Raw genomic sequence first — 21,471 nt, 5'->3', positions numbered from 1 at the left:
ACTAATGCATCACGGTTCGGCATCACTGTGCCTTCTTCAGGTTCTCCTTGTGGACCCTGAGGAAGGCACAGTGATGTCAAAATGTTGGTAAATACACATTAAATTACTGGGAGTTTATATATGGAGTGTGTGACTTTCTTTATTTTGCTAGTTTGTAGATTTTATCTTCTAACATTACAAGTGTTTGGAGGTCTGTTTGGTCTGAAATAGTAGACAGAGTAAGTCCTATTTCAAAACCATTATATCAGGCTTTAAAGAAAATGGTGTCCTGTCCCTTTAAGAGCGAGAGCGGTGTGGTTGAGAAGGTTGAGGGTGGACAATGGCGCGCCGTAGCTGTTGTTATTTTGGAGCGTTGGCCATTCTTCCTGCTTAAACCTCGACCTCGCCGTGGCGACAACAGATGGCCTCCAAGGAAAGCTGGTCACACATTAGACTACTAGAGTCGTAGAGGTTAGAGCCCTGCCTGCCTCCATAGTCTATTGAGGTGGACTGGACTCGCTCCTTTCAATACCTTCATTGTGAAGTTCAACAAAGTTCAACCACAATTTGCAACAGTTCTCAGTGACATTTGGCGCCTGTAACATATTGGTACAATATACATATATATATATATATTTTTTTTTTAATTAAATTATTTTCTGGACAGAAAATATGAATGTATGAAGAAAAAATACCTTTTCCACGCCTCTGTTATTCTCGCCAGTGATTTCTTTAGAACGCCCACATATCAAACAATATTTGAATTGTCATCGTGTTTTAACCAGAAAGTCCCTTCCGATAAATCATCTCTTTTCCTAGAGGGATCCGATAGCTGTGGCTTGTGGACATTCCTTTTGTCATCTATCCTTGTAAGACGACATGTTCATTTCTCCCTCTCCCTGTCTTTAATCCTGCCTTCAGGATTCATGTCGTGTACAGAGTATGTGATGACTTATGTCAGCATTATACAGATGTAGGATCTTAATTTGATCGCTATTTTGTTGCTGAGAATTTTCCTGCACGGCAGGAAATGCAAACTTGCAATGTTTTTGAGGTTTAAAAAGGCTTCTAAAGTTTGTAATTTCCACTTTGAAACGTCAGACTTGATTTGCCCTCATGAAATATATTTCAACCCTTTCCAAAAATGTCCATGAATTAGAATCCACATAATAATAATAACAAATTAAGATCCTACATCTGTAATAAGGACATTATTAAGGCTCATGCACGCTTATAACAAGTCATTTACCCTCAGCTTTCATGTAGTGTACAGAGTAAGCGATGACTTTGTCAGCGTTGTAGATGGGTCTCTCCCAGGCCAGTAGGATGGCTGAGGAGGAGATGGTTTCAGCGTGGATGTTCCTGGGCGCGCTGGGCCGATCCTCAGACATCACCACGATGAGGCGTGCCAGGGACAGAACGCTGCCCTGCTCGTTCTCTGCCACACACTGGTAGATGGCATCATCCTCCGGGATGATCTGAGTGATCACCAGTTTACTGTGGAGGGAAACACAGAATTAGTGAACATCGAGTACAATCAGGAAATGGGGGGGGGGGGTTCTCCCAATTCCCTTTTATACCGTTTTTATTATGTAGACATTGTGATTAGATTTCCGCAAATTTATTGTAGGGCACTATTACTACAATCTGTTCTTGTTATACTGAAACTGTGAAGTTTTCTAATCCAAAAGAAAATGAAACAGCTAAATCTATTATGATTTGTTTAGGGATAAGTGGTGAATTGTCTAATAAGTTTGATAAGGAGGAATACGTTAAGGTTCTACCTGTTGTACATCTTGATCCTGCCGTTCAGGTGCACCTCCTCTCCATTTTTCAGCCAGGTGATGCGAGGTGGGGGCACACCCTGAGCCTGGCACATGAAGCGGGCAGTGCCAGCCCTGGGACGAGTCTGGCTCTCTGGCCTCTCCACCATGGACGGAGGCTCTGGAGGGACATAACAACAGGTAGATGAGGTTAGTTTCCCCTTTAACAGGTAGATGAGGTTAGTTTCCCCTTTAACTGGTAGATGAGGTTAGTTTCCCTTTAACTGGTAGATGAGGTTAGTTTCCCTCTTTAACAGGTAGATGAGGTTAGTTTCCCCTTTAACAGGTAGATGAGGTTAGTTTCCATCTTTAACAGGTAGATGAGGTTAGTTTCCCTCTTTAACTGGTAGATGAGGTTAGTTTCCCTCTTTAACAGGTAGATGAGGTTAGTTTCCCTCTTTAACTGGTAGATGAGGTTAGTTTCCCTCTTTAACTGGTAGATGAGGTTAGTTTCCCTCTTTAACTGGTAGATGAGGTTAGTTTCCCTCTAACAGGTAGATGAGGTTAGTTTCCCCTTTAACAGGTAGATGAGGTTAGTTTCCCTCTAACAGGTAGATGAGGTTAGTTTCCCTCTTTAACTGGTAGATGAGGTTAGTTTCCCCTTTAACAGGTAGATGAGGTTAGTTTCCATCTTTAACAGGTAGATGAGGTTAGTTTCCCTCTTTAACTGGTAGATGAGGTTAGTTTCCCCTTTAACTGGTAGATGAGGTTAGTTTCCATCTTTAACTGGTAGATGAGGTTAGTTTCCCCTTTAACAGGTAGATGAGGTTAGTTTCCCTCTTTAACTGGTAGATGAGGTTAGTTTCCCCTTTAACAGGTAGATGAGGTTAGTTTCCATCTTTAACAGGTAGATGAGGTTAGTTTCCCTCTTTAACTGGTAGATGAGGTTAGTTTCCCCTTTAACTGGTAGATGAGGTTAGTTTCCCCTTTAACAGGTAGATGAGGTTAGTTTCCCCTCTAACAGGTAGATGAGGTTAGTTTCCCCTTTAACAGGTAGATGAGGTTAGTTTCCCCTTTAACAGGTAGATGAGGTTAGTTTCCCTCTTTAACTGGTAGATGAGGTTAGTTTCCATCTTTAACTGGTAGATGAGGTTAGTTTCCCTCTAACTGGTAGATGAGGTTAGTTTCCCTCTAACTGGTAGATGAGGTTAGTTTCCCTCTAACTGGTAGATGAGGTTAGTTTCCCTCTAACTGGTAGATGAGGTTAGTTTCCTCCTTTAACAGGTAGATTAGGTTAGTTTCCTCTTTAACTGGTAGATGAGGTTAGTTTCCTCCTTTAACAGGTAGATTAGGTTAGTTTCCTCTTTAACTGGTAGATGAGGTTAGTTTCCCTCTAACTGGTAGATGAGGTTAGTTTCCTCCTTTAACAGGTAGATTAGGTTAGTTTCCTCTTTAACTGGTAGATGAGGTTAGTTTCCTCTTTAACTGGTAGATGAGGTTAGTTTCCTCCTTTAACAGGTAGATTAGGTTAGTTTCCTCTTTAACTGGTAGATGAGGTTAGTTTCCTCCTTTAACAGGTAGATTAGGTTAGTTTCCCCTTTAACAGGTAGATGAGGTTAGTTTCCCCTTTAACAGGTAGATGAGGTTAGTTTCCCTCTTTAACTGGTAGATGAGGTTAGTTTCCTCCTTTAACAGGTAGATGAGGTTAGTTTCCATCTTTAACAGGTAGATGAGGTTAGTTTCCTCCTTTAACAGGTAGATGAGGTTAGTTTCCCCTCTAACAGGTAGATGAGGTTAGTTTCCCCTCTAACAGGTAGATGAGGTTAGTTTCCCCTCTAACAGGTAGATGAGGTTAGTTTCCCCTTTAACAGGTAGATGAGGTTAGTTTCCCCTTTAACAGGTAGATGAGGTTAGTTTCCCCTTTACATTATAAAGCTCTTTGAGCGTCTGAAAAAAACACTATTCAATTCCATCCAAAACATACACGGATGATGGTTGAGCTCAAAGACAATATAACAGTTCGATCTCTGTGGTTTTCAGTACTTTACATTGTTGTCTGAAAACACATACAGTGGGGTAAAAAAAAGTATTTAGTCAGCCACCAATTGTGCAAGTTCTCCTACTTAAAAATATGAGAGAGGCCTGTAATTTTCATCATTATTATTATTTTCCAACATAATTTGCAAATAAATTCATTAAAAATACTACAATGTGATTTTCTGGATTTTTTTTCTACATTTTTTCTGTCATAGTTGAAGTGTACCTATGATGAAAATTACAGGCCTCTCATCTTTTTAAGTGGGAGAACTTGCACAATTGGTGGCTGACTAAATACTTTTTTGCCCCACTGTATATTGGAGCAATGAATACGGGCATAAGATTCTGGAATCGGAGACAGAGATTTAAGCCAATCCTGGACAACAACAACAAGAAAACACTTTCAATGAAGATTATCGACTGAACAGGTTTATTCTGTTGTGCAGGAAGGAAATGTACCCCAAGTATTGTACCCACCGAGCACGGTGAGGTTGGCAGCAGCGTTGGTGTAGTTACGAGTTCCTGGTGTGGAGGCTCTACAGATGTAGACTCCGTTGTGCTGAGGCTTCACATTACTGATCAAGAGGTTCCCACTGACAGAAAAACACACATCAAACTTGACGCATTTCAAACACACTTTTACCGTTAAAACAAAACACCGTAGTGAAAACAAAAGAACATAAAACACAACGGATGTCTTAAATAATACTAATACAACCACTGATTTAAAAGGCCAAGCTAAATAGGACGTTGATTAAAAGGTACAGTCGGCCACGAACGAAGTAAACAGCAGTATTGGGGGCGAACGTCAGATCGTTGATTCTCAGTTTTAAGCGTGATTCAAAAAAAACATCCATGGTGTATGTCTGTCTTACCTGCCCAGCACCCTGGCATTGTACACGTCAATGGGTTTACTGTCGGCTCGGCTCCAGGATATGATGGGTCTGGGGTTGCCCGTAGCGATACACTCCAGAACCACAGTGTGGTGGAGGGACACCGTCACATTCTGGGGGCCCGCTACGATCCGGGGCGTCTGACGGGGCTTAGGGCCAACACCTGAAACAGACAGGAAGACCAAGACACATGTCAAGTAAGCATTAAAGCAATAAACAACGTTTCTATGTACATTAATGGAAATATACCAGGAAGGAGACATGATACAGCTGTCCATAGGAGAAATACACAGATTGCTTCTTTTATTGAATAAATGTTTTTGTTGACAGTTCTTATTCTCAATTACCTGGTTTGATAACGGAGAGCGTTGCCTCGCTGCTGTTGACGCGGTTGCCGATATTGGTGGCCACACAGCGGTACTTCCCAGCATCCTCTAGCTGGACGTTGTGGATCTGGAGAACTCCGTTGGGCAGGACTGTGATTCTAGAGAGACACGGTATAGTCAGTGATAGTTAGTACCAGGACCTGATAGAACAGTATAAACACAACCCCCCCCCCAAAAAAGCAATGAGATTGAAGTAAACTCAAGAGACAAATGCGGTCTTGTATATTGAATTGTACCCTAACATAAACACACATATTAATACCATACTAGTCTGATTTGAAGAATATTTTAAAAACTATACAGCTATGGAGTGGAATGACAAATGCTTCTTGACCACAACTCGTGGTCAAGGTAAGCATGGTCCAGCTGCAGACCCTGAACATCGCTTGTAAGAACCTTTTTACATTAAAACATTATATTCAATATATACTGTACCTGTCTGTCTCCAGCGGTAGTGTGCTTTGGTCTAGCTCCCAGGTCACGCTGGCAGGAGGGTTAGAGGTCACCTGACAGGTGAACCTGGCCACGGAACCCTCAGTCACCTCCAAAAGCACAGGGTGCACCACGGACGGTGAGATATCTGGAGCACACAATGAAAGACCAATTAGCTATGGGACACAACACACAGTCTGGCCAAAGGAAGCAGTGGTCACTCTGTTTGGTGTTGACTCTCCACAACACACAGTCTGGCCAAAGGAAGCAGTGGTCACTCTGTTTGGTATTGACTCTCCACAACACACAGTCTGGCCAAAGGAAGCAGTGGTCACTCAACGTAAGACTCAATGTATTTCTGCCCACGAGACTCAATGTTCTAAACTGCCCTTAGAACACACAGACTGCCCTCAGAACACACAGACTGCCCTCAGAACACACAGACTGCCCTCAGAACACACAGACTGCCCTCAGAACACAGACTGCCTTTAGAACACACAGACTGCCCTTAGAACACACATACTGCCCTCAGAACACACAGACTGCCCTCAGAACACACAGACTGCCTTTAGAACACACAGACTGCCCTCAGAACACACAGACTGCCCTCAGAACACACAGACTGCCTTTAGAACACACAGACTGCCTTTAGAACACACAGACTGCCCTCAGAACACACAGACTGCCTTTAGAACACACAGACTGCCCTTAGAACACACCGACCGCCCTCAGAACACACCGACCGCCCTCAGAACACACCGACCGCCCTCAGAACACACCGACCGCCCTCAGAACACACAGACCGCCCTCAGAACACACAGACTGCCCTCAGAACACACAGACTGCCCTCAGAACACACAGACCGCCCTCAGAACACACAGACCGCCCTCAGAACACACAGACCGCCCTCAGAACACACAGACCGCCCTCAGAACACACAGACCGCCCTCAGAACACACAGACCGCCCTCAGAACACACATAGAATAACCAGGGAGTTCATGAGTTCTAGATGCAAATTGGTGTAACATATTCAAATGGATTTATTTACTTGACCATTGAGTCCAGGTGAGGCAGTTAATAACAAATGGCTGCCTGGAAGGTATGTAGGACCCCAACCATTTAAAAACGTTTCTCTGATGAACTTGTTATCAAGTGTTTCACAAAACGACTGCATTGATTTCAACAACTTTGCTTGGTAATTTGAATATTCACCTTTCAATCTAATAGTTTGAAGACATAAGGTCAAGTCTTGTCAAATCCTGACGTTGATAAATGTGATCTGAACCCACGAGGGAGTTTAATACAGCCCAGCCACCACGCTCTTGTCTTTGAGCCAATCATCTGTGCAGCTGGTCAGCTGGCCGGATCAATAGAACAATCAATAGATCAATGGGAGAATGGCATTGAATGATGATTAGGTCATAAATTAACACGAATCAATGGGCTGGCTCTCAGGAGATAAGGCTTTAAGACTGCAGATAGATGAAGAAGGAGGAGGCGGAGGAAGAGGAGGAAGACGAGGAGGAGGAGGAATATAAATAATAAAAGTATGTTAATGAATAACCAAGAGATCTTCAATAACGAACACTAGAAGGTTCTGTCTGCCTGACCATTGAGTATGTAATACAAAACACAATGTGTCATTGGAAACAACAGAAACTAACGTTGTGTCCATTTGAGTCAGGATGGCTGAGTGATGAGCTCAGTGATGTTAACTAGGAATCTTTCCATAAGCATACCCTAAAACTCACACAAATCCACTGGAAACATATAGGTAGGTACCAGATCAATGTTTACCCTTCAATGTGTGTGTTTTTAGTGATAACACATCTGACCCTCTCAGTCACATGACCAGGCCAATACCATGTTAAAGACCCCAGTCACAGGACCTGGCCAATACCATGTTAAAGACCCCAGTCACAGGACCAGGACAAACCCATGTTAAAGACCCCAGTCACAGGACCAGGCCAATACCATGTTAAAGACCCCAGTCACAGGACCAGGCCAATACCATGTTAAAGACCCCAGTCACAGAACCAGGACAAAACCATGTTAAAGACCCCAGTCACAGGACCAGGCCAATACCATGTTAAAGACCCCAGTCACAGGACAATACCATGTTAAAGACCCCAGTCACAGGACAATACCATGTTAAAGACCCCAGTCACAGGACCAGATCAAAACCATGTTAAAGACCCCAGTCACAGGACCAGGTCCAGATCAATACCATGTTAAAGACCCCAGTCACAGGACCAGATCAATACCATGTTAAAGACCCCAGTCACAGGACCAGGACAATACCATGTTAAAGACCCCTGTCACAGGAACAGGACCGAGTCAATACCATGTTAAAGACCTCAGTCACAGGACCAGATCAATACCATGTTAAAGACCCCAGTCACAGGACAATACCATGTTAAAGACCCCAGTCACAGGTCCAGATCAATACCATGTTAAAGACCCCAGTCTCAGGACCAGATCAATACCATGTTAAAGACCCCAGTCACAGGACCAGGCCAATACCATGTTAAAGATCCCAGTCACAGGACCAGGTCAAAACCATGTTAAAGACCCCAGTCACAGGACCAGATCAATACCATGTTAAAGACCCCAGTCACAGGACCAGGTCAGTACCATGTTAAAGACCCCAGTCACAGGACCAGATCAAAACCATGTTAAAGACTCCAGTCACAGGAACAGGACCGAGTCAATACCATGTTAAAGACCTCAGTCACAGGACCAGGTCAATACCATGTTAAAGACCCCAGTCACAGGACCAGGCCAATACCATGTTAAAGACCCCAGTCACAGAAAATCAATAACTAGTTTCTCCTATTAAAGTCAACATAAAAATGTTGCTCTAAAGCAGATTTGAATAATTTGAAGCCTAATAAGAACAATATTGCACACAAATAAAAGCTAAACCTAATGTTGAGAAGGTCATCCTTGCCCTGTATTGGAGAGAACAGCAATCAAATGGCTGCCTTCCCCATTGCATATGATAATCACCTAAATATCTTGTTAAAAAAATGTTAAGGGCCTCCTGAGTGGTGTAGCGGTCTATGGTACTGCATCGCAGTGCTTGAGGCGTCACTACAGACCTGGGTTCAATCACAGGCTGTGTCACAACCAAAACCGGGAGGGTTTTGCCAGGAGGGGCTTTACTTGGCTCATCGTGCTCTACTGACTCCTTGTGGCGGGCCGGGCGCCTGCAAGCTGACTTCGGCCATCAGTTGGGCGGTGTTTCCTCCGACACATTGGTGCAGCCTGGTTCCGGGTTAAGAAACACGGCTTGGCGGGTCATGTTTCGGAGGACGCATGACTCGACCTTCGCGTCTGCCGAGCACGTTGGGGAGTTGCAGCGATGAGACAAGATCGAAATTGGGAAGAAAAAGGGGGGATTGTAAAAAAAATAAAATTTAAAAATATATTTTTTTTGTAACATGAGAAACATCTTGATAACAATGGCACCATGGAATGTAGGCTTAGGTCCTCACCACCCAGAGCCAACTACCCTGGGCCCTGCTAAGATGATCTAAATGCCCACCCATAGATAAGAGGCCAGGCCATCCTCTCTGGTGGGGGTTTCTGCCAGTGGTCGGGGTCAGCCATGTTGGGGGGTGTGGCCCGGGCAGCAGACTACTCCACTAATATGGTCAGCCCAGTCTAGCTTTGTCGTAAACAGCAGATCAATGGACAGGTCAGACTGCACAAAGGTTCCCTTAAAGGAGGTCAGGGTTCAAACCCAGCCCCCCATGTCCATCCAATTTCAGCCCAAATTGGTGGGGGGAGACCTGGTCGGATCGAAGACTGTTATCGGTCTGGTCAGCTATTGTCTACCCCCCCCCAAAAAAAAAAAAAAGAGACTTAGTTTTTTTGTTAGTTGTTTTGTTTTAGAATATGAAACAATGTTGCTGTAGTATGATTGTAAAGATGCGGGTGTAGTGTGATGTCATAGAGCACGTTGCTCTATGACATCAGTGGTAGAACACGACTGTTATCAAACTGAAATCAGACATAATAATAAACATCACAGAACTCTCGTAGCTTTCCTTTCCTGAGCATTTTTTTCTTCTTCAGATGTTTGATAATACAACCTAGTCACCCGCATGACAGATCGGGCCTAGTCTATACATACATAGAACAATAGAGTTGCCCTTGACAATGATAGTGAGTGTGGGAGAGGTCAGCGACTAGAGAGACACTGAAAGGACCAACGGACTAGTGAAAGGACAAGAGGACAGCAGGACAGGGCAACCCCCAGACCCAGCACAGCGCTCAGAGCAGGCTAGGCCGGGCGGTGACATCACAAAGACTTTCCCATGCAACCCTTGACCTCTCTGGGCCTCTGGGAATGATGGGGAGCAGCAGAGAGAAAGAGATATGCCCCTCCTCCAACCTCTGCCTCCCCAGCCTCCATACAGCTGGCCAAAACCTTTAACCCTTTAGGAGCCACACTCATCATTGCCAGATCTAACAACTATTATTAAAACTTACAATAAACTAAGCAACATCGATATTGGTGTTGCTTTTGATAAACAAGGAATATGTGATACTTAAATTATCGCCCCCCCACCCCCATCCCTAAATTATGTCCTACAGGAAAATATGAAAAAAATATCCTACCAAAAAGATAAACCAGACTAAACGAAGCCAACCCATGTGGTTGTGTCTAAGAACTGGCCTGGTGATGCTCAATAGACCATAGACCTGGACAGCTGTCCTGTCCACTGAGATGTGGACACAACTAATGCCCTGCAACAGAGTCTTTTCTTTAGGGCCAGTCAGGAACTGTCAGGAACAGTCAGGGCCAGTAAGGAACTGTCAGGAACCGTCAGGGCCAGTAAGGAACTGTCAGGAACAGTCAGGGCCAGTCAGGAACCGTCAGGAACAGTCAGGGCCAGTCAGGAACAGTCAGGGCCAGTCAGGGCCAGTCAGGAACAGTCAGGGCCAGCCAGGGCCAGTCAGGAACAGTCAGGGCCAGTCAGGAACAATCAGGGCCAGTAAGGAACTGTCAGGGCCAGTCAGGAACAGTCAGGAACAGTCAGGGCCAGTAAGGAACTGTCAGGAACAGTCAGGGCCAGTAAGGAACTGTCAGGAACAGTCAGGGCCAGTCAGGAACAGTCAGGAACCGTCAGGAACAGTCAGGGCCAGTCAGGAACAGTCAGGGCCAGTCAGGAACAGTCAGGAACAGTCAGGGCCAGTCAGGGCCAGTAAGGAACTGTCAGGGCCAGTCAGGAACAGTCAGGAACCGTCAGGGCCAGTCAGGAACAGTCAGGGCCAGTCAGGAACAGTCAGGGCCAGTAAGGAACAGTCAGGAACAGTCAGGAACAGACAGGAACCGTCAGGGCCAGTAAGGAACAGTCAAGGCAGGCCAGACAAAGGGCTAAAAGTGACAGACAATCACAGAGAGAGAGCACTGGTCTCCACTGACAATGAACCAACACAAGAACACGGCAGACTGACTGATCCCATTTTCCAGGAAATGGTGTGTGTGTGTGTGTGTGTGTGTGCGCGCGCTTCCATATTACTTTTCCTAAATTACACATATAACCTGTTAACCTGAGTATTTAATTATCTTTCAGACTGTCCATCAGTACTTAATTGATGTTTAAAAAAAACTTTGAAAGAAGTCTATAACTCCACAAGAATATTTTACCACCAATAAGGAGAGGCCTGTCCACTTCCTAAAAACACTGGACAACTTCTAATGACCGGCAAAACTTTACTGAGGACTTTTCTCAATAACGTGTTAGTGTGTGTCATTACAAATGTTGTTGTTCTATAGCATTCTACATACAACCTGCAACGATGTGTTTGATATACCTGTTAAGAGGTATATACAATGTGTGCTTTCCAGTGACACATTGTATTTGCCTCATGCTCCATACTTACTTGTGATAGTCAGTCGGGATCTCTGGCTTAATATGGCTCCATATCTATTCTGAGAGAGGCATTGATAGAACCCTTTGTCTGACTCCTCTCCGTCTCTCCTGACCTCAGGTATGTACAGTGATCCGTTGGACAGGATTTGTAGCCGTTCGCTCTCCTCTACCCTGACTCCATTCCTCAGCCATCTGATGGTGATGGGAGGCTGTCCGTGGGCCACACAGTCCAGGGTCACTGGATCCCTGGTTATTACTACAACATCACTGGGTTCTGTGATGAAGGAGAGCTCACTGAAACAAAAAACACCTGGGAAATGGAAAGGAGAGGGGACCGTTAATGAGAAGGAAGGAGGAGGAAGGATGGAGAAATGGATGGATGGAGAGGAAGGCATTGATATGTTAGGTCTGTCCTGTCAGGTCTGTGGGACTCTATTGGGCACTCATGTATTGCACAATACTTGCATGGTTACCATAGCAGTGTATTATAGCAGTGTATAGCTTTTAGTGTAAAATTCTCGACCGTTTCATGTATTTCCTGATAAATACATCACAAATAGAAAGAAAAATAAATAACTCTGATACAGTGTATAGCCTAGTTATTGCTCAGGTTACTTGGTACACAATACAGTGTTGATGAGACCAAAAAATATATACCAAATTGTCCGTTTGAATTGGGAAAAATCCGTTAATTTGAATATTTGAATGCATGGTTTTGGTCCATGCAGAAATTAACAACTGGACACTGGCCAAAACAATCACCGCCACTCAAGTCAGTCACTCGATTCCTCTAGACTATGTAATCACAGCATTTTACACAGAATATTAACTTGTTTTTTCCCGTTTACGTTATAAACTATATGATTTTTTCTCGTGCATCCTTTTTTTTTGCCCGGTATATTATCCGCCCAAAAGGTTGTGGCTACATTCTGTGGTCATCCGGTCTGGTACGGTTTATGTCTGGTCACACACACACACACACACACACACGGACCTCAAACTCTCTTGCAGTTCCAAAGAACTACTGACACAGAAAAGATACAGGAAGAAAACAAAAATTACTTAACCTGATAGTTGAATAAACAAAACAAAACACAGCAAACACTGCTGGTATCGATTCCTTTTCAAAATCGCCATTTATTCCGATTGTCCTGTCATTCTATAAAGGAGGACCGCCGTTCCCCATCGTGCTGCGAGCCTCCCTCAAATGACGAGTGACACCGGTGCTGAGAACTCCTGAGACAGACTCCGGCTGAGACCCCACCCCCCTGACGGCGCATGCGCTTCTTGAGCCAAGCTTTAATCGTGGGGCGCATGTGGTGGGGTTTCCACTAGTGGTTCCCAAACTGTGTGGCGAGGGGTCTGCGGGTCGGCCGCGGGTGTGGGCAGGAGGGAACCACTAGTGGAAACACACTACATGTATAGTACCAGTCAAAAGTTTGGACACACCTACTCATTCCAGGGTTTTTCAGTATTTGTACTATTTTCTACATTGTAGAATAGTAGTGAAGACATCACAACTATGAAATAACACATATGGAATCATGTAGTAACCAAAAAAAGTGTTAAACAATTTAACAAACATTTTATATTTGAGATTCTTCAAAGTAGCAAACCATTTGCCTTGATAAATAAAGGTTACATTTTAAAAAGTTAAAACAATTGCTTTGCTTTGCACACTCTTGTATTCTCTCAACCAGCTTCATGAGGTAGTCACCTGGAATGCATTTCAATTAACAGTTGTTCATTAATTTGTGGAATGTATTTCCTTCTTAGTGTGTTTGAGCCATTTCAGTTGTGTTGTGACAAGGTAGGGCTGGTATACAGAAGATATCCCTATTTGGTAAAAGACCAAGTCCATATTTTGGCAAGAACAGCTCAAATAGGCAAAGAGAAATGATAGTCCATCATTACTTTAAGACATGAAGGACAGTCAATACGGAACATTTCAAGAACCTTAAAAGTTTCTTCAGTTGCAGTCACAAAAACCATCAAGCGCTCTGATGAAACTGTCTCTCATGAGGACCGTCACAGGAAAGGAAGATCCAGAGTTACCTCTGCTGCAGAGGATAAGTTCATTAGAGTTAACTGGCTCTCATGAGGACCGCCACAGGAAAGGAAGACCCAGAGTTACCTCTGCTGCAGAGGATAAGTTCATTAGAGTTAACTGGCTCTCATGAGGACCGCCACAGGAAAGGAAGACCCAGAGTTACCTCTGCTGCAGAGGATAAGTTCATTAGAGTTAACTGGCTCTCATGAGGACCACCACAGGAAAGGAAGACCCAGAGTTACCTCTGCTGCAGAGGATAAGTTCATTAGAGTTAACTGTCTCTCATTAGGACCGCCACAGGAAAGGAAGACCCAGAGTTACCTCTGCTGCAGATGATAAGTTCATTAGAGTTAACTGGCTCTCATGAGGACGGCCACAGGAAAGGAAGACCCAGAGTTACCTCTGCTGCAGAGGATACGTTCATTAGAGTTAACTGGCTCTCATGAGGACCACCACAGGAAAGGAAGACCCAGAGTTACCTCTGCTGCAGAGGATACGTTCATTAGAGTTAACTGGCTCTCATGAGGACCACCACAGGAAAGGAAGACCCAGAGTTACCTCTGCTGCAGAGGATACGTTCATTAGAGTTAACTGGCTCTCATGAGGACCGTCACAGGAAAGAAAGACCCAGAGTTACCTCTGCTGCAGAGGATAAGTTCATTAGAGTTAACTGGCTCTCATGAGGACCACCACAGGAAAGGAAGACCCAGAGTTACTTCTGCTGTAGAGGATAAGTTCATTAGAGTTAACTGGCTCTCATGAGGACCGTCACAGGAAAGGAAGACCCAGAGTTACCTCTGCTGCAGAAGATACGTTCATTAGAGTTAACTGGCTCTCATGAGGACCGTCACAGGAAAGGAAGACCCAGAGTTACCTCTGCTGCAGAGGATATGTTCATTAGAGTTAATTGCAGATCAGCTGTCATGATAATTGAGTTCAAATAAAAAACTGGAAGCTTCAAAAGGAGGATCATTGTTCTTCCTCTGTCAACCATGGTTACCTGCAAGGAAACACGTGCCGTCATCAATGCTTTGCACAAAAAGGGCTTCACAGGCAAGGAGTGTGGTTAGATTTTCGATTCCATTAGTCATGATAATTAGGCTTCTCCAAGTTCTGATGCTGCTGATGGCAATCAGAGCTTGGAGAAGCCTAATTACCACGACTAAATGGTCACATGGAATTTGACTGCCTTCGTGACTTGCGACCGTCAGCGTGGCTGAAATACGTTCACCGCAACAGCCTTGCTTGTGCCCATAGAAAAATAGACTTGGTGTGTGCGCGCGTAGTGGCGACGCGGGGATGTTCCCCAATGCTGCACCATACGATATCCAACAATTGCTGGCATCACCATATATTTATTAGATGTTGTTTATGGGTTTAGAAAGCAGTTACCAAAGACCAATGCGTTGATTTAAAAAAAAAAAAAACCTGGTGATCAAGTCCCTATATGAAACAGCTGCTCTGTTCGACCGTCGAACTTGCTAATTATGAAGTGATATTGACGGTGGTAGCCAATCAGCTGGCTTCCTACATTAATTCAGCTGTTGATTCAACCGGCCACCATGGACTTGGAGTGGCTATGTCTTTTGCCAAGGAAGCTCCTCCCTCCTCTCCCCTTAACCCTGTCATCCCTCCACCCTCATTCAATAACCACACAATAGGCTCCAGCTGTGAGGTTGAAATCAGCTGTGCTGTGGTCAGCTAAAAAAATAAATAATCCAATCTCTCTTTCTCTCTCTCTGCTCTCTACATAGGCAAAGATTTAATCTAGACATTTTGTCTCACCTTGCACTTGAGGAAAATACTTTTATTTTATTGGTTTATTTATTTGTTTTGTCCCCTTTTTACCATACCATTGCAAAAAAAAAGCATGCCAAGTATGCTGTGAAATGGTGCGACCACCATTTTGCCTCTTGCAGCGCGACACATCTCCTTTGGAGCGTTGGGCCAGTAACGTTGCAAGAGCAGAACCCCCGAGCTGACAAGGTAAAAATCTGTCGTTCTGCCCCCTGAACAAGGCAGTTAACCCACTGTTCCTAGGCTGTCAATGAAAATAAGAGTTAATAACTGACTTGCCTTGTTAAATAAAGGTTAAATAAAACATTAAAAAAAAGGTTGCTTGTGAGCTTCAACTGTCAGTGAAGGAAAGTGTAAATATGGTCTTAAACACCCTGTCATGATGGAGTGTGCAGTGTAATTATATATTGATTAGAGAGCCGACCATTGATTGATTTAATCATATCTGCCCCACTTCAGTCAAAGCTCAAGACTACTAATGGTCAGGATAACGCTGTCCGATCATCTCTTTAGTATTCATTCATTTACAAATGTGCTCTGTTTCAATTTAAAGGTTTCGTAATGCAGGTGAAATCAGTACAGGACCATCTGTTAAGGTTTGAATCAGAACCTCAACATCTCTCCTTTATGTTTTAATGCTGTGTAGAAACAGTTAAAGGGGTATTTGACTTTTAAAAATAAAATAACGTCATATTCAAAAGGAGTGCCTACATTATCCATCACCCTGTACAGGTGTGTGTTGTTAAACTACATCTGTTATCATAATCCTCATTCGTAGAGTGCCTACATTATCCATCACCCTGTACAGGTGTGTGTTGTTAAACTACATCTGTTATCATAATCCTCATTCGTAGAGTGCCTACATTATCCATCACCCTGTACAGGTGTGTGTTGTTAAACTACATCTGTTATCATAATCCTCATTCGTAGAGTGCCTACATTATCCATCACCCTGTACAGGTGTGTGTTGTTAAACTACATCTGTTATCATAATCCTCATTCGTAGAGTGCCTACATTATCCATCACCCTGCACAGGTGTGTGTTGTTAAACTACATCTGTTATCATAATCCTCATTCGTAGAGTGCCTACATTATCCACCACCCTGCACAGGTGTGTGTTGTTAAACTACATCTGTTATCATAATCCTCATTCGTAGAGTGCCTACATTATCCACCACCCTGTACAGGTGTGTGTTGTTAAACTACATCTGTTATCATAATCCTCATTCGTAGAGTGCCTACATTATCCACCACCCTGTACAGGTGTGTGTTGTTAAACTACATCTGTTATCATAATCCTCATTCGTAGAGTGCCTACATTATCCATCACCCTGCACAGGTGTGTGTTGTTAAACTACATCTGTTATCATAATCCTCATTCGTAGAGTGCCTACATTATCCATCACCCTGTACAGGTGTGTGTTGTTAAACTACATCTGTTATCATAATCCTCATTCGTAGAGTGCCTACATTATCCACCACCCTGTACAGGTGTGTGTTGTTAAACTACATCTGTTATCATAATCCTCATTCGTAGAGTGCCTACATTATCCACCACCCTGTACAGGTGTGTGTTGTTAAACTACATCTGTTATCATAATCCTCATTCGTAGAGTGCCTACATTATCCATCACCCTGCACAGGTGTGTGTTGTTAAACTACATCTGTTATCATAATCCTCATTCGTAGAGTGCCTACATTATCCATCACCCTGTACAGGTGTGTGTTGTTAAACTACATCTGTTATCATAATCCTCATTCGTAGAGTGCCTACATTATCCACCACCCTGTACAGGTGTGTGTTGTTAAACTACATCTGTTATCATAATCCTCATTCGTAGAGTGCCTACATTATCCACCACCCTGTACAGGTGTGTGTTGTTAAACTACATCTGTTATCATAATCCTCATTCGTAGAGTGCCTACATTATCCACCACCCTGTACAGGTGTGTGTTGTTAAACTACATCTGTTATCATAATCCTCATTCGTAGAGTGCCTACATTATCCACCACCCTGCACAGGTGTGTGTTGTTAAACTACATCTGTTATCATAATCCTCATTCGTAGAGTGCCTACATTATCCACCACCCTGTACAGGTGTGTGTTGTTAAACTACATCTGTTATCATAATCCTCATTCGTAGAGTGCCTACATTATCCACCACCCTGTACAGGTGTGTGTTGTTAAACTACATCTGTTATCATAATCCTCATTCGTAGAGTGCCTACATTATCCACCACCCTGTACAGGTGTGTGTTGTTAAACTACATCTGTTATCATAATCCTCATTCGTAGAGTGCCTACATTATCCACCACCCTGCACAGTCCCTGGTGAAATCATTAAGACCTAACGGTGCTGTAACTCACACAGTCCAATACTGAGCTGCTGTTTATATATCTGTTTATAGTATTGTATCATCCACATTCATTCCCTGGTTAAATCTGGCTACTTATGTGCCCTAAATGTTAGTGTTGGGGAGACTAATCGGAAAATATAGTTTACTAAGCTACCCATTACCTCACACCAGAATAATTTAAGCTACACTAAAGCTACCCTTAAGAAAAATATAGTTTACTTAACTAAAGTTACTTTGATAAAGTAATTTACAAAATCCAAAGTACTTTGTGAAAAAGTATCGTATCTCAATCTGAAACGTCATAGAATACAAAATTAAAAGAACAGATCTGGAGTCAGATGTTAGCAGAATGTGTTATTGAGCCTAATAGAGAAAGGGAAAGGGGGGATACCTAGTTAGTTGTCCAACTGAATGTATTCAACTGAAATGTGTCTTCCGCATAATCCATAATCGACACCCACGTAGTTAGCTACACCGCTACATGGTAAAACAGTAGTGTGTAGTTCCAGTAGTTAGCTACACCGCTACATGGTAAAACAGTAGCGTGTAGTTCCAGTAGTTAGCTACACCGCTACATGGTAAAACAGTAGCGTGTAGTTCCAGTAGTTAGCTACACCGCTACATGGTAAAATAGTCGTGTGTAGTTCCAGTAGTTAGCTACACCGCTACATGGTAAAACAGTAGTGTGTAGTTCCAGTAGTTAGCTACACCGCTACATGGTAAAACAGTAGCGTGTAGTTCCAGTAGTTAGCTACACCGCTACATGGTAAAACAGTAGCGTGTAGTTCCAGTAGTTAGCTACACCGCTACATGGTAAAATAGTAGCGTGTAGTTCCAGTAGTTAGCTACACCGCTACATGGTAAAACAGTAGCGTGTAGTTCCAGTAGTTAGCTACACCGCTACATGGTAAAACAGTAGCGTGTAGTTCCAGTAGTTAGCTACACCGCTACATGGTAAAACAGTAGCGTGTAGTTCCAGTAGTTAGCTACACCGCTACATGGTAAAACAGTAGTGTGTAGTTCCAGTAGTTAGCTACACCGCTACATGGTAAAACAGTAGTGTGTGTAGTTCCAGTAGTTAGCTACACCGCTACATGGTAAAACAGTAGTGTGTAGTTCCAGTAGTTAGCTGCACCGCTACATGGTAAAACAGTAGTGTGTAGTTCCAGTAGTTAGCTACACCGCTACATGGTAAAACAGTAGTGTGTAGTTCCAGTAATTAGATACACCGCTACATGGTAAAACAGTAGTGTGTAGTTCCAGTAGTTAGCTACAACGCTACATGGTAAAACAGTAGTGTGTAGCTCCAATAGTTAGCTACACCGCTACATGGTAAAACAGTAGTGTGTAGTTCCAGTAGTTAGCTACACCGCTACATGGTAAAACAGTAGTGTATAGTTCCAGTAGTTAGCTATACCCGCTACATGATAAAACAGTAGTGTATAGTTCCAGTAGTTAGCTACACCACTACATGGTCATTTTAAAAAATTAACTATTTGAAAACACAACCTAGATTTGAATTCAGTTCAACTACCACCAAGCTACATCAAAACAAAATTAAATTACTAGTTGAACTTTATGTAGATCACTACTCCCCAACACTGCTAAATGTTTTGTAAATTTGATCTTTATTTAACTAGGCAAGTCAGTTAAGAACAAATTCTTATTTTCAATGAAGGCCTAGGAACAGTGGGTTAACTGCCTGTTCAGGGGACAGAACGACAGATTTGTACCTTGTCAGCTCGGGGATTTGAACTTGCAACCTTTTGGTTACTAGTCCCAATGCTCTAACCACTAGGATATCCTGCCAAATGGCACTGTGTGGAATTCATATAGAATTGACCAATATCGAGAGCAAGGAGAGATGAGTGTGCAACTTTTTTCTTCGTGTGTATAGTTTATTTTCCTTTAGTCAGCATCTCAGGGAAGGGGTGTGTTCTTTATTGCTCTATGTCATTGATTGGACCACATACTGCTTAAACAACACTGTCACTGTGTGGAGGCACAGCACAGTGACAAGGCTCCTCACTCTCAGGGTCAAGAGTCAGGGGTCAGGCTGGGCAAGGTCATGATCAATAGGAGTAAAGGTCATTAACATGTTATAAATACGGTAGAGGGCCTGGGAACGGAGAGACAAGACCAACAGACTTCACCCTGATTGGTCGAGGGGATTTGTGTGGGGGAAGAGGGAGGCCCCTCCTCCCCAGTTAACCCAGGAGCCATCCAATGGGCTGACTTGACCTTTAACCTTTTGATGTGTAGGGGCTTGAGGTTGACCCCCAGCTCTGCCATATTGTCAACGCAAAAGAACAATCGGATACAACATCTACAGAGCATTCGGAGAGTATTCAGACCCCTTGACTTTTTCCAGATTTTGTTACATTACAGCCTTATTCTAAAATTGATTTAAAGAAAAATGTTTCCTCATCAATCTACTCACAATACCCCATAGTGACATCACAATACCCCATAATGACATCACAATACCCCATCATGACATCACAATACCCCATAATGACATCACAATACCCCATAATGACATCACAATACCCCATCATGACAAAGCACATTTTTGCAAATGTATGAAAAATAAAAAACAGAAATATCTTATTTACATAAGTATTCAGACCCTTTGCTATGAGACTCAAAACTGAGCTCAGGTGCATCCTGTTTCCATTGATCATCCTTGAGATGTTTCTACAACTTGATTGGAGACCACCTGTGGTAAATTCAATTGATTGGACATGATTTGGAAAGGCACACACCTGTCTATAGAAGGTCCCACAGTTGAAAGTGCATGTCAGAGCAAAAACCAAGCCATGAGGTCGAAGGTATTGTCAGTAGAGCTCCATGACAGGATTGTGTCGAGGCACAGATCTGGGGAAGGGTACCAAAACATTTCTGCAGCATTGAAGGTCCCCAAGAACACAGTGGCCTCCATCATTCTTAAATGGAAGAAGTTTGGAACCACCAAGACTCTTCTTAGAGCTGGCCGCCCGGTCAAACTGAGCAATCAGAGGAGAAGGGCCTTGGTCAGGGAGCTGACCAAGAACCCGATGGTCACTCTGACAGAGCTCCAGAGTTCCTCTGTGGAGATGGGAGAACCTTCCGGAAGGACAACCATCTCTGCATCATTTCACCAATCAGGCCTTTATGGTAGAGTAGCCAGACGGAAGACATTCCTCAGTAAAAGGCACATGACAGCCCTCTTGGAGTCTCAGACCATGAGAAACAAGATTATCTGGTCTGATGAAACCAAGATTGAACTCTTTGACCTGAATGCCAAGCGTCACGTCTGGAGGAAACCTGGCACCATCCCTACAGCGAAGCATGGTGGTGGCACCATCCCTACAGCGAAGCATGATGGTGGCAACATCATGTTGTGGGGATGTTTTTCAGTGGCAGGGACTGGGAGACTATTCAGGATCAAGGGAAAGATGGAAGGAGCAAAGTACAGAGAGATCCTTGATGAAAACCTGCTCCAGAGCGCTCAGGACCTCAGACTGGGGTGAAGGTTCACCTTCCAACAGGTCAATGACCCTAAGCACACAGCCAAGACAACGCAGGAGTGGCGTCAGGACAAGTCTCTGAATGTCTTTGCGTGGCCCAGCCAGAGCTCGGACTTGAACCCAACTGAACATCTCTGGAGAGACCTGAAAATATCTGTGCAGCAACACTCTCCATCCAACCTGACAGAGCTTGAGAGGATCTGCAGTAAAGAATGGGAGAAACTCCCCAAATACAGGTGTGCCAAGCTTGTAGCATCATACCCAAGAAGACTCAAGGCTGTAATCACTACCAAAGGTGCTTCAACAAAGTACTGAGTAAAGGGCTTGAATACTTTTTAAAAGAAAAAAAAGAAAAAAATTGGCCAAATTTCTAAAAAAC

At 43.5% G+C, this 21,471-nt stretch overlaps 1 protein-coding gene across 1 annotated transcript in view; it reads right to left on the bottom strand.

The window, feature by feature from the left end:
• LOC110502588 (protogenin B-like) overlaps positions 1-12,590 on the bottom strand; it is a 37,196-nt gene extending 24,606 nt beyond the window's left edge. The window contains exons 1-8 of the mRNA XM_036960800.2: positions 12,444-12,590; positions 11,387-11,686; positions 5,494-5,638; positions 5,020-5,156; positions 4,655-4,835; positions 4,257-4,372; positions 1,764-1,923; positions 1,229-1,476 (exon numbers count right to left, since the gene is read on the bottom strand). Coding sequence (XP_036816695.2) covers positions 1,229-1,476; positions 1,764-1,923; positions 4,257-4,372; positions 4,655-4,835; positions 5,020-5,156; positions 5,494-5,638; positions 11,387-11,686; positions 12,444-12,513 — 1,357 coding nt within the window. The 5' untranslated portion in view covers positions 12,514-12,590. The remainder of the gene's footprint in view (positions 1-1,228; positions 1,477-1,763; positions 1,924-4,256; positions 4,373-4,654; positions 4,836-5,019; positions 5,157-5,493; positions 5,639-11,386; positions 11,687-12,443) is intronic.
• Positions 12,591-21,471: the final 8,881 nt, after the last annotated feature.

This window comes from Oncorhynchus mykiss, chromosome 2 (genome assembly GCF_057628025.1).
Source record: "Oncorhynchus mykiss isolate SJ-2025 chromosome 2, ASM5762802v1, whole genome shotgun sequence".
In the NCBI taxonomy this organism is placed as follows: domain Eukaryota; kingdom Metazoa; phylum Chordata; class Actinopteri; order Salmoniformes; family Salmonidae; genus Oncorhynchus; species Oncorhynchus mykiss.
Note: the sequence above shows the minus strand (reverse complement) of the source record. Positions and strands in the feature narration are given on the sequence as shown.